This window comes from Psammomys obesus, unplaced genomic scaffold (assembly GCF_907164565.1).
Source record: "Psammomys obesus unplaced genomic scaffold, mPsaObe1.curated_primary_1811, whole genome shotgun sequence".
Classification (NCBI taxonomy): domain Eukaryota; kingdom Metazoa; phylum Chordata; class Mammalia; order Rodentia; family Muridae; genus Psammomys; species Psammomys obesus.
In genome coordinates this window covers 10,223,474-10,236,097 of record NW_026585689.1, presented here as the reverse complement: position 1 = coordinate 10,236,097, position 12,624 = coordinate 10,223,474, and the positions used below count along the sequence as shown (strand labels likewise).

The 12,624-nt window shown below is 43.0% G+C and overlaps 1 protein-coding gene across 3 annotated transcripts in view; it reads right to left on the bottom strand.

Annotated features, from left to right (window-relative positions):
- The window catches only part of Senp7 (SUMO specific peptidase 7), a 127,753-nt gene extending 125,372 nt beyond the window's left edge, over window positions 1-2,381 (bottom strand). For all 3 annotated transcript variants that reach the window (XM_055594109.1, XM_055594117.1, XM_055594126.1), the window contains exon 1: window positions 1,876-2,381. In XM_055594109.1, the coding sequence (XP_055450084.1) occupies window positions 1,876-1,915 (40 nt within the window). In that variant the 5' untranslated portion in view covers window positions 1,916-2,381. The remainder of the gene's footprint in view (window positions 1-1,875) is intronic.
- Window positions 2,382-12,624: the final 10,243 nt, after the last annotated feature.

The window sequence follows — 12,624 nt, the reverse complement described above, 5'->3', positions numbered from 1 at the left end:
AAAGGGCGAATATCTTAATATAGCACAGTAAGATGTGTATGTAAAAAGCCAAGAAGCATATTTATTGAGAAGAAACTGTGTCTTATACTGAAATTATGACTACGCTTACAGTTCTGCATTTAAAAAAACTCCCAAATGATACTAACCAATGCATTTTTCTAGTATGTCAAATCTTACTTGACCACAGGGAGCAGCAATATAAAAACAAACACTGATCAGTGGAGACATGCACACAGAAACACCTTTATGTTTGCATAAATATAATTTCAAAGGCAAAGTACAGCTAGTTCTTTGTATCTTTACAATATATACACAGGGAAAAAAAAAACCGCTAGGCATGGTGGTATACACCTAAAATCCCAGCACTGGGAAAGTCTGAGGCAGGAGACTCCTGAGCTCCAAGGCTGCATGATGACAACCTTTCCTCCAAAAAAAAATAAGACAAAGTATTAATCAGATCAAATGCATGTGAAGAGGCCTTGGGATTTCAACTCTGTCAAACCAAGTCCTCAGGGATGTGCACTCACATCCTTCGGTTCAACAATAAAAGTTTTAGACACATTACCACTGGGCATACCTAAATAGAACTGCTAACGCTAGCGCTACAAAAATAAACACCACAGTGATAAAGTTTAAAGTGGGTTGGGCTGAGCTGAGCTGAGCTGTAGTGATGCATGCCGTTAGCCCCAACACTTAGGAGGTGAAAGCATGCACATCTGAGTTAGAGGCAAGCCTGGTCTACAAATCGAATTCCAACAGCCAGGGTTGGAGAGAAATTCTGTGTAGAAAAAAAAAAAAAAAAAAAGGGGGTGGCTTAATTTGTAACCCCAAAATTCAGAAGAGATAGGCAGGGGGACTGGGAATCTGACCCCATCCTGGGTTACACAGGGAAACCCTTTCACAACAATAAAGGAAAAGGAAAAAAATAACTCAATGAATTCATCAACGTGGTTTTATGTACTAGAATACATAAAATACATTCCCTTCTATGCACAAGGGAACTGACTTAAGGACCTAGGAGGTGCACTTAACAGATGACAATTACTTGTGGACTTGGAGGATCTTTACCTCAATTTTGTGCAAAACTTAAAGATCTTCTTGAGTTTCAAGCTTTAAAACAGTTTCAAACAAACAAACAAAAAACTGTACTGAGATTAAAAGCAACAAAAGCCCGGTTTCAAATCCTTTAACTTTCGAACCACTTTTGGAAGATGCTGGAAAAGAAAAAAGGCTATTAAATGTGCCTGTTTCTGCGAGAGGGACACCAGGCATATTTACTTAAGGAACTTCGGGGCTTTCGGCAAGCCCCTCCTACCTTCCTAGCAGCCTGCTGTGGGGAAGGAGGAAAGCAGGCCAGGGAAGGATTCAAAGGAACCCAGGAAAGTGAGATCAAAAGACGGTGGCGCAAGCCGGTGAACCTAGTACTCAGGGAGGCACAGGCAGGTGGATCTCTTGTGAATTCGAGGCCAGCCTGGTCTACGAAGCGAGTCCAGGACAGCCAAGGCAACACAGAGAAACCCAGTCTCGAAAAGAGAAAAGAAAAAGAAAAAGAAGAAAAGTGAGATCAAGTGGGGGGTGGGCGGGAGCGAAAATGAACGCGGGTGGAATATCGAGGAAGGCGTGGCAGGAGAGTGACTGCCAGCAGGGAAGATCTGTGGGCCGAAGACAATCAAGGCCAGGGTCCCGGGAGGAGGAAGCACACCAAAGGGGTGCAGCAGGAACCGGCTGCAGCACAGGCTTCTCTGACAGCTGCGGGCGCGGCCCCGGAGCTCTCCATTATGCGCGCTCCCGCCGCTCCTCCCTCCTCCCCCTCGGAGCAGCCGCTAGCCGCGCAGGTAGCACGGTCGGCTCGGCCCTCGCGCAAGCTCTCCTCACCCGACGAAGGTCGCCGACGCCCAGGCCTGGCCCTGTCCATGGTCTCCTCCTCCTCTGGCTCCCTCCTGTCGCCGTTCCAGGCACTGTCACCTCGGGACCCCTTGGGCTGGGGAAGGGAGGGGGAGGGGAGAGAAAGACAGCCAGAAGTGGGATTCGCGCTTGCGCACTAGCAGTCGCCTCCCTCCGACCGGAAGTCCCGTGCCCCTCCCTCCTCTGCCGGAGATCGCACTTCCTGGGCCTTGTTTGTCCTGCGGGCTGTTACCTGGGTCTGTGCAGTTTCACCAACGAAGTCGCTAAGGGAGAGTAAAGCTTCGTTTACGGTTTTAGCCCGTTGACTTTAAAATGTAAGCTGACAAGCCGGGCGCGGTGATACATGTGTTACTTCGCATGCCTGTAATCCCAGCACTCTGGGAGGCAGAAGCAGGAAGAGCCCTCTGAGTTCGAGACCAGCCTAATCCAGGACAGCCAAGGCTACACAGAGAAACCCTGTCTCGAAAAAAAAAAAAAAAAAAACTTTAAGAAAACATTTTAAAAAAATTTAAGTTGGCAAAAATAAAAATACCGAGTTTTTCCAGTTTATTGCCTTTAAGGAAGTTGCCCCCAGAAGTTTAAGTGTAGAACTTACTCTGTAGTATTTCCGGCTGTTTGTTCTCAAGAAGCCTACTCAAACTTTAGAAGGAAGAACAGCAAAATATATTTGTTCTTTTTGTTGTAAGAAGTAGTCAAATATGAGTGTTTTATATCAAAAACTATAAAATGTGTGCTTAGAACTCAGGAAGTCTGTATATCCAAAAGTAACTCTAGGCCCAGCAGTTACATAAAAGCCAGTGTTTCTCTTGTTATTTCCCTTGCCTGGCAAATAGGGCATACTGCTCTCCGTTGACATGCACTTGTGGTTACATATCAAAGTCCATGTTAGCCTGTAGGCTCTCATAGTCCCCATTCACAAGTCTCCAAAGCCCCTAGCCTTCTGGCTAATCATCTCCACTACTCTTCCTGCACTGTGCCAAGCCCTCAGGCTGTCCCAGAATCCCCGCTCTTTGTAACACCAAAGTGTGCCCCCTGCGCCCACTATCTGGTTGCTATGTCACTATATCCACTATTCTCTCCCACTGTTCTCTAATTTCTCACAGATCGCCCTGGTCATGTCCATTCCCTCTCTTTTTCTCTCTGCTCTGGACTCTTCCAGATGCCCCTGGATATTTCCTCTTTCTTATTCACAAGAAAAACCTCCCGGTTATCATGAAGCGGACATGTCAGTGTTTTCATTCTTGTGGCCCCTCTCACAGGAGGGCAAGTGTAATGAACTGTAAGGCAGCCACAAGAACTGTGGCTGCCAGGAGTTGATAAGACACAATGGACAGGACGAAGTGATGCTTGTGTGTGAATAGCTAGCTGATAGGATGAGTTAAGGCTTGTCCGTGTGAACAGCTGATAGGATAATGTAATGCCAATGAGGTAATTAGGAAATAAATTATATAAGACCCAACCTGAGAGCATGTCGTGTTCTTAAGTGAGAAGGCTACAGGACTGCCAATAACCAGCCAATGCCTGAACGGCTGTTGATCAATCCAAAACCACCGCAACAAACCCGCCCTGGAAGGCAACATCTGAAAAACCACAACATCCTGGAAGACTGGCTGACAGTCCTATACCTTCTCACTTAAGAGCAAGAGACACAGAGAGAGCAGAGCAGAAGAGAAAGAAAGAGGGGAAGGGAGAGAGGAAAGAGCAAAGGGCAAAAAGGGACCAAAATGTCTGCAGTATATAGTGAAGGGCTTCTGGGAGCGGGGAGCCTCACTCCTAGGTAGAGGGGAGGGAATGCCAGCCATGCCCTGCAGCATGTAGGGACCTAACACCTGCCTTGTAAGACTTAATAAAATGTTTTAATCTTCCCACTCAGTTGAAGCCAGGAATTTGATGTATTGCAGGAATTAGATAGCACAAAGTAGTGACTCCCTTTTTTCTTTCTCCTTCACTTCCTGTGGGCCAATTCTTCTCAGAATTGACATTTACATTAAGACTGTGTGCTCAGACCCCCAACTAATGGAAAAAAGACACAGGTCACCACCTGAATTAGAATATAAATCATGCCCCATTTTGGGGCACGCCTTTAATCTCAGCACTCAGAAGGCAGAGGCAGGCAGATCTCTCAGTTGGAGGCCAGCCTGGTTTACAATGTAGGACAGCCAGGGCTACACAAAGAAACCCTGTCTCGAAAGAAGAGGAGGAGGAGACAGTCCTGTCTCAATGTGTTTACTTTTCTGAGCACATCCTCTTGATGAAGAGTCAAATTTGCGTTGTCTAATTAGAATAGTGGCTCCTTTCTTTGCTCCCCTAACCTGTTTCTAGCATTTGAGCTAAGTTTCACTGTGCATCCCTGGGTGGACTAGACCTGATGGAAATACTCCTATCCCTGCCTCTGAAGTGATGGGATTAAAGATGGGTGGCACCAGGCCTGGCCAGAAATTTTAAAACAAAAATCACCTAATAATGAGTTTCTGTATTTGTGTTAGATAGTTTTATGTCAACTTGACGCTAGCTAGAGTTAAGGAACCTCAGTTGAGAAAAAGCCTCCAAACGATCTGGCTGTAGGGCATTTTCTTAATTAGTGATTGACTTGGGAGGGCCCTAGCCCATTGTGGGTGATGCCATCCCTGGGCTGGTGCCCCTGGTTTCTATAAGAAAGCAGGCTGTGGCTGGTTGTATGCAATTAAGCCTAAATTGCATGAAACCTCAAGGTTTTCTGAAAAAACTTATGGTACACAGGCTAAAAACTAAGAATAAGGAGAGGGTCCATCTATGCAACAATGGGAAGGCAATTCTATATACTTCACAATATATGTACTTCACAATGGTGAAGGCTCTGGATACTGTATAACATCCCCTAAGAAGATTTTCTTACAACAAATGGCAAATTTGTTATTGTTATGCCACATATTATTTAAATATTTTAATCAAAAAGGATTTATATAGAAATTAGGTTGGCTACATTTACTTACTGATGTCTTGCTCTTTGACTTCTTGGTTCTTGTTTTAAAAAAAATTTTTTTCCCCCATTCAAGATCATGAATATTCAAAACTCTTGCTGAAATGTAAACTTTTATTCACTCAGGATATGTAAAACCATTGTGGGAGTGGTAGGGGCAACCTGTAAAATTCCAAGCAAAAACCTTAGCTTCAAATTTGAAGCAAAAAGATTGGTAGTAAAAAATCTATACATTGGTAATCATAATTTGCTGCTGCATGCTTCTATGTAGCTTAAATCAACTCGTATTTTTAGACAAAAGAGAGAAGAGATCTATAAGATATTTTGGATTAGGATACATTTTTACATGATGATTTTTTTGTCCTAAAATAAAAATTTGAAATAAAAAACAACCATGTTTAATAAATAAAATATATTAAATAAATAAGATTTATAAATTTAAGAAAAAAAAAAAAAAGAAAAGAAAGCAGGCTGATCAAGCCATGGGAAGCAAAGCAGTAAGCAGAACTCTATCCTCCATGCCCTCTGCATCAGCTCCTACCTCTAGGTTCCTGCTTTGTTGAGTTCCTCTCCTGACTTAATTCGATGATGAATAGCAAGTTGCTTTGGTCATGGTGTTTCATCACAGTGATAGAAGCCCTAACTAAAACATTGTTGTTAGTTGGACAGGTTATTTATTTACTTTGATGTTTTAGATGCATACTCACTCTGTAGCCCAGATTAGTCTAAAAGACACTCTGTAGTCCAGGCTATGCTTGAATTCTGGTCAGGCCTCCAAACTCAGTCTTGCAAATGCTGAGATTACATGTGTGAGTCCCCATGCCCAGTTGCATAGTTATTAATTTTGAGTTTGGAAAGAAAACTTTAGAGGAACACATATGTATAGTTTATAAAGGAGATGTATTTAAAATTAAAGTTTTTTGTAAAGTGAGTAAATAAACAAGTAAATAAATAAAGTTTGCCTTTTATTAATATCCCTCCCCCAAAAAAATAAATAAATGAGAAGTCAAGTATGTTATCTCAAACCAATGATCCCATCCCTTGGGAGGCAGAGGCAGGAAGATCACTATGATTTCAAGGCCAGCCTGGTCTATATATTGAGTCCCAGAAAAACCATGGTTCCATAGTGAGATACTAGAGAGCAAGAAGGTAGGAGGAGGAAGGCAAAATAATACTGGAATGTTCCAAGCCAGAGGGTACTTCAGAAGTACTTGAGTCTATAAATATCAAGTTCCAAACCAGTGATACTCAGGCCAGCCAGGGGTACACATGTCCCAGCCCTTAATCCTTTTTTAAGTATGCAATTCAATGACCTTTTCCCCCATTTTTCTTTTCTTTTTTTTTTCCTTACATCATACCAAACAGAGACATTGCACCATTATGTGTTAACTCCCTAAACCTCTTTCCTCCTTGGCCTATAACTCAAGTTTTAGGGCAAAAATCCAAGCTCCAAAAGCCACAACAGACTAGGATCAGCCACACCACTAAATACAGAATTAAAGAGATAATAAGATGGTAAGTGGAAGAGAGAAAGAAAAAAGGAAGGAAAGGACATCATTTCTTCTAGGTATTGAGAGACCAAAGAATTAAAATTTAGATTTTTGGGGTATTGGTTTAAAGTTTAAAGCACAAGCCTGAACAACAACAGCCAGCCAGATGGAGACATGTCCAGCCACCTGCAGGGGAGGAACTAGCCTTACCACATTCTTTCCTGCCCACTAGAGATACAGTTGTAGGAAACTGGCCCAGACATCCAGGCCAGAACTGTTTATGGAATTGGCGCCTAAAGTAAACCAATCATTTCAAAAGTCAGTTTCCCTTACCCAATCATGTAATGCCAAGGCATGTAATCCGCCACTTGCAGTTTTGCCCTTTAAACACCTTGTTCCCCTAGACCGAAGGGCCACATTCCTCTTCAAATAGGGAGGTTGCTGTGACCCAGGCTCAAACTTGTAATAAAAAGATCCTCATGTGTTTTGCAGTGGAGTCAATTCCTGGTGGGTCTTTGGGTGTCTCACGAATAAAGTTAATATAGGAACTGGAGAGAAGCTCAGAGGTTAAAAGAATCCACTGCTATAGCAGAAGAACTCTGTTTGGTTCCTGATTTCCACATGATAACTCATAACCATGTGTAACTCCATTTCCAGGAGATCCAACCCCTTCTTCTGACCTCCTTGGGCTCCTGAATTCATGGTGGACATGAATGTGCTTACACTCCAGAAATTCCTCCTTCAGTGCAATTGTTTGCAGAACTTCACAGATTGAGAGACCAAAAAGATTAAAAATTAGCAGCTATTATTAATTAAGGCCTGAAGTAGGTAGGTGGAGAAGTCCAGTAATGCCCTGAGGGGAAGACTGCCTTACTACATTCTTTCCCCACCCACTAGAGATAACAGTTGCTAGGAAACTGGCCCATCCCTCTAGGGAGGGACACCAGGTCATTATGGTCTGGTGACCTTCCTATAGCCAATCAATTCAAAATGTAGCATCTTGACCAATAGATGCTTGCCAGGCAGGAATCACCCCTGCCTTGGGCATGCTGGGATGGACCAGAATCTTTAAATGACCCAACTAACCTGGGCACGGGCGCTCAGCTCCCACCGCTTTGGCGGTGGGTGTTGTGGGCCCAAGCTGCAGCTTGTAATTTACAATAAAAAGACCCTCATGTGTTTTGCAACGGAGTCGATTCCTGTAGATCTTTTGGGGGCTCGCAAACTGGGTGTAACAAGATAAAGCCTTCTCATTTTTCTGAGTTCTAATTCATAAAGCATATTTTTTTCCTTTCCTTCTGTCTTTCAGATACCATCCAAAAGCATGCTTTCCTTGACACTCTTTTTCACTGTTTCTCTGAAGGCTTCCCTACTCCCCACCCCTTTCCTCCCTCTGCTGCTCTCCTCTATCCCTAACTCTATAAAACATGACTTTCTCTACTTTGCCTTTCTAATTCCTGGAAGCTGAGCCCAGCTCGCTCAGTTGGTAGAGCATGAGAATTAATCTCAGGATTGTGAGATTAAGCCCCACGTTGGCACCAGATATTTCGGGGCTTTCTTGTGAAAGACCCCTGCCTCACCCTAAGTTAAACATAGCTAACGCCATTTTGTGAGATACCACTGTTTTGTAAAACTCTGAAGGCCAGATGAGAAACTGGAAAATTACTGAGAAACCTAGCTGTGTCACCCACTTGGGATATCTGTGGTCAGGCTGCCCCTGTTGAGTTAAAAACAATTTGTTGTGACTACCCTCATGGGATATCTGTCAGAGATTGTTCCAGCTGAGATAGGGAAAAACAAAATAACAGGTGGCCACGTTAAGGGGTGGTCAATCTTGGTGTCCCTGCCAAACTTTGACGCAAACCGTGGTCTCATGTAAACGTACCAATCAGCCCCCTGTAACCATGGTTCTCGCTTCTGTACCCATGCTTCTGCTCTAAAACCCTATAAAAACCCCAGCTTTTCACCCAGGGGGCGCGCAAAAGTCATCCGAATGGCTTTTCGCCCCGGGTACCCGAGTATCCAATAAAAGCCTCTTGCTGTTTGCATCCGAACGCCTGGACTCGTTGATCCTTGGGCAGGGGTCTCTCAGACGAAAGATACCCTCCGGGGATCTTTCACTTGGATCAAATAATGATGCTGAGATTTCTCAGGAACTTTAAATCTTGGGCCTTTTGCTAGGAAAGTCTCCCATCTACTGTCGAAACTATTTTAGCACTACCTACCATATGGCTAGAACTTTACTTCTCTGCTCCATTCTGGTCAGTGTCTGTACCATTCCTGGTCCTCACAATTCTTTCCCACTTCGGCTTGCCTCTTGCTGCCCTGAAGTTCTGCCCTCATGTTTCCTTCCCCAGATATTTGCTGTCAGGTCTTTATTACAACCAATCAGCAGCAAGACATAGAGGCATAGAGTGCTGTCTGACTTTCATGTTTTTGAGCAGATAAAGCCAATGATGGGCTTTAACTGCTCAAAATGACAATAGCAAGATCCTGCTAGCACACAGCTTTCTTCCTGGTACAGAAAAAGATACTTCAGTTGCAACAAAGAAAAAAACAAACAAACAAAACTCAGAAACCTGCTTTACCAGGACCATTGGCCTAGGGAGATAAGGTTGCTTAGCTACTGGTATGAGGAGCCCCTAAGCCCTGATCAGAGTCAATAGCCTTCACCAGGCCATGCCCTGATAGAGCCTCCACAGGCACCCACCAGTTTGGGCCCGTTTGAACCAGTTTAGAGAGCCCCTAGTCTCTAAATCAAGCCCTAGCTAGCACTGGCTAATCATCAATGCACTCATACCCTTACTTTTGACCTGCACCAATCACAAAAAAGATGACATAACTGTCCCTGAAATTCCCCTAGTTGACCTTGAATAGCGCTCCCATGCTCATCTGGGGGTTGCCATTCTTCCTGGATGGTGATCCCCACAAGCTGGTTCTCTGCAGAATAAATGCCTTTTGTTGTTTGCACAATACTTGAGTTTGGCGTCGTTCTTTTAGGGTCTTCTGGACCCTAACAAAACTTGGTTTCTCCGTAATATAAGAACATGCCTGAAATCCCAACACTCAGGAGTTGGAAATGTGAGGATCAGATGTTCAAAGTTGTCTTCAGCATTCTGAGAGCTCACCCACCTAAGGGTGGTCTCTGAACAAAACAATAATTAATAACATTAATAACAATCAATAGTGTCTACTCAAATATATTTCCCCAGTCTCCAAATACTCCAAATAGTGTAGAAGAACCTATCTGGCCTGAAGTAGTTTTGGATGTATATACAACAAGACAAAGAGGGCCCTCAAAGTGAAATCTTAGGGAGAAACCTTCATCTCCTTTGGACAGGGTCCTACTGTGTATTCTTGGCTAGCCTGAAACACCATGTTGTCAAGTGGGAGCTTGAACTCATAGAGATTTACCTATCTCTGCCTCTTGAGTACTGTCATTAAAGGCATGTGCTCCCATTCCAAGCCTGTTTGCTATCTTACGCCTTGTAAGATGATTGGGCATGCCTGTGATTAAAATCAAATGCATTATGATCAATGTGCATCACTGAAATAGTTAGATAATCTGTCAGTCAAAATAGAGAGCTGAGACCATCAACATGGCTCAGTGGATAGTAGCTCAGTGGACAGGGAAATGGTGCAGTGGTACCCACATGCCTACGCTCACATGTATACTATACTCACAGACAAAATAAACAAAATGAAACAAAAAAATTAAAATAGCCACCCAAACGATGCCCTAATAACCAAACTCCTTCTCTTCAACCCCATCAAAAGAAGCCAGTAAGCCTGACAGTCCAAGTTCCCTCCCCAGAACCCCAACAGTGCAAGAGAGAGTTCAACACTTTTCTCTAACTTTCACAGTGTGTGTGTGTGTGTGTGTGTGTGTGTGCTTGTGTGTGCATGCATGCTTGTGTATTTTTATTGCTTATATATGCTTGAGGACATATATATGACACACAAAATCAGGCAATGTAAAAGTTATATTTTTAATCCAGATCCTTGCGTATCTTCCTTCATGTGGCCCACTGCTCTCTTGCAGCATATTCTGAACTGTTTTGTACCTTTCCTAAATATTCTTATTTGTTGCAAACTGTCTAAGTCCTATTTCAATCCTGTGAATAAGGAGCCAGGAACCTCAAAATGCCAGGTCCAGACTCAGGCCAATTATTGTGGCACATGCCTGTAAGCCCACCACTTGGAAAGTGACAGCAGGAAGATGAGGATCCCAAAGTCATCCTCATCCACATAACAAGTTCAGAGCCAGACCAGCTGGATGAGACCATCTGTCAAACAAACAAGCACTTCTCCAAGAGAATGCCTTAAGCCCCACCCTAAGTAGCTATTAAAGCTCTCAGAGGTTTTTCTGTGTGTTACTTCTGCCTCCACTAGGTGGTGCAATTAGAATTCTTTCAATCTAGACTCCTAGGTAACAATCTGTCCTGGGTTCGGTTGATTAATTTTTGTTTGTTTTTAATCTTGTGTAAGTGTGTGTGAGTGTGTGGCATTTGTATGTGTGCAAGCATATATAGGCACTAAGGACTGCCGACAGACACTCTTTGGCTGGGAAGACCAACTGAGCCACCTGGAAAAGATGCTTTCTAACCTATTGAGCTGCCTGCAGCTGTTCAGTGAAGTCCAGGTTTTCAGTTTTCATGAGTTGTCACCTGTGCCGGGGTGGGCTGTGGTGATGCAGGTGTCTTTGAAGTATTTCTTCTCACCAGTATTCCTCTAGATAACAGCAATAAAACTCATTTGCCAAATTGGACTTTGGTGGTATCTGAACTTTTGTCAGCAGTGTTTTTCCTATAGTGTAGGGAGATATGAACTCACAGTGATATGCCTGCCTCTGCCTTCCTGAGTGCTGGGATTATAGGTGTGGACTACCATGGCCAGCTGAAAATGGCAAATTTTAGGCCAGTCTGAACTACATAGACACTGTCTTCTAAAAATGTCTCCTTTTTATTCTACCTGGCTCCTCCTACTCATCCTACCACTACTCATCTTTTATCTATTTGTGTTATTGTTGGTTTGAAAGCCCACCAACTACCATTCTTTGCCTTAATAATGGTCTCTTCACCAACTAGACACACAAATATCTTTAAAAAAAAAAAAAAGAAAGAAAGAAAGAAAGAAAGAAAGAAAGAAAGAAAGAAAGAAAGAAACTGCAAGATTCCCAGGTATGGCAGCACACGCCTGTAATCCCAGCACTCTGGGAACCAGAGCCAGGCAGATCTCTGTGAGTTTGAGGTCAGCCTGGTCTACAAAGCAAGTCCAAAACAGTCAAGTCTATACATAAAAACCCCGTCTCAAAATATATATATATATAAAATAAAATAAATTGTAAGAGAATAAATAAATACTGTATAGTGTTTGTTACCATAAATATTTGATTTTTGGTGTGTTCTCTGGAAAAACAAAAAACTTCTAGTTAATAAGGTTCATGTTTTACATATCCTCAATCCATTTTATATTTGGCACAGAAAATTATGTTTTACAGCTTAGCACCTGAATAAACAAGACTTTGAGATCTAAAAGCCACTGAAGTTTTGTTCAAACCAGTTGTGATGATTAATCTGTCCACTTGAATGGATTTAGAATCACCGTGGAAACACACTTCTGAATGCATCTATGAAAGTTTTTCCCCTGAAAGATTTAAGTGAAAAGAGACAACCTTCCCTGAATGTGGGTAGCACTATCTCACTGCTGGGGCCAAGACTAAATAGGAGAATATGAACTGAGCACCAGGATGTGCTCATCAAATTCATTCTCCTGTTACCCTGCCTTCCCGCTTTGATGGTTGGTACCTGTGGTGGTTTAAATAGGAATGGTCCCCACAGAGTCCTATTTGAATGCTTGGCCAGAGGGAGTGGCACTCTTAGGAGGTGTGGCATTGTTCGAGTAGGTGTGGCCTTGTTGGAGGAAGTGTGTCACTGTGGAGGTGGGTTTTGAAGTCTTAAATGTTCTAGCTATAGCCAGTGTGGCACACAGTCTCCTTTTGCTACCTGCAGATCAAGATGTAGAACTCTCAACTCCTTCTCCAGCACTGTAGATGCCTGGACACTGCCATGCTTCCTGCCATGACAATGATGGACTAAACCTCTGAAACTGTAAGAAAATACCAATGAAATGTTTTCCTTTATAAGAGTTGCTATGGTTGTGGTGTCTCTTCACAACTCCCTCAAAATAAACCCTTTCTTAAGTTGCATTTGTTACCTATTTTGTCACAACATAAGAAAAATAACTAATACAATGTATTTTAAATGAGAA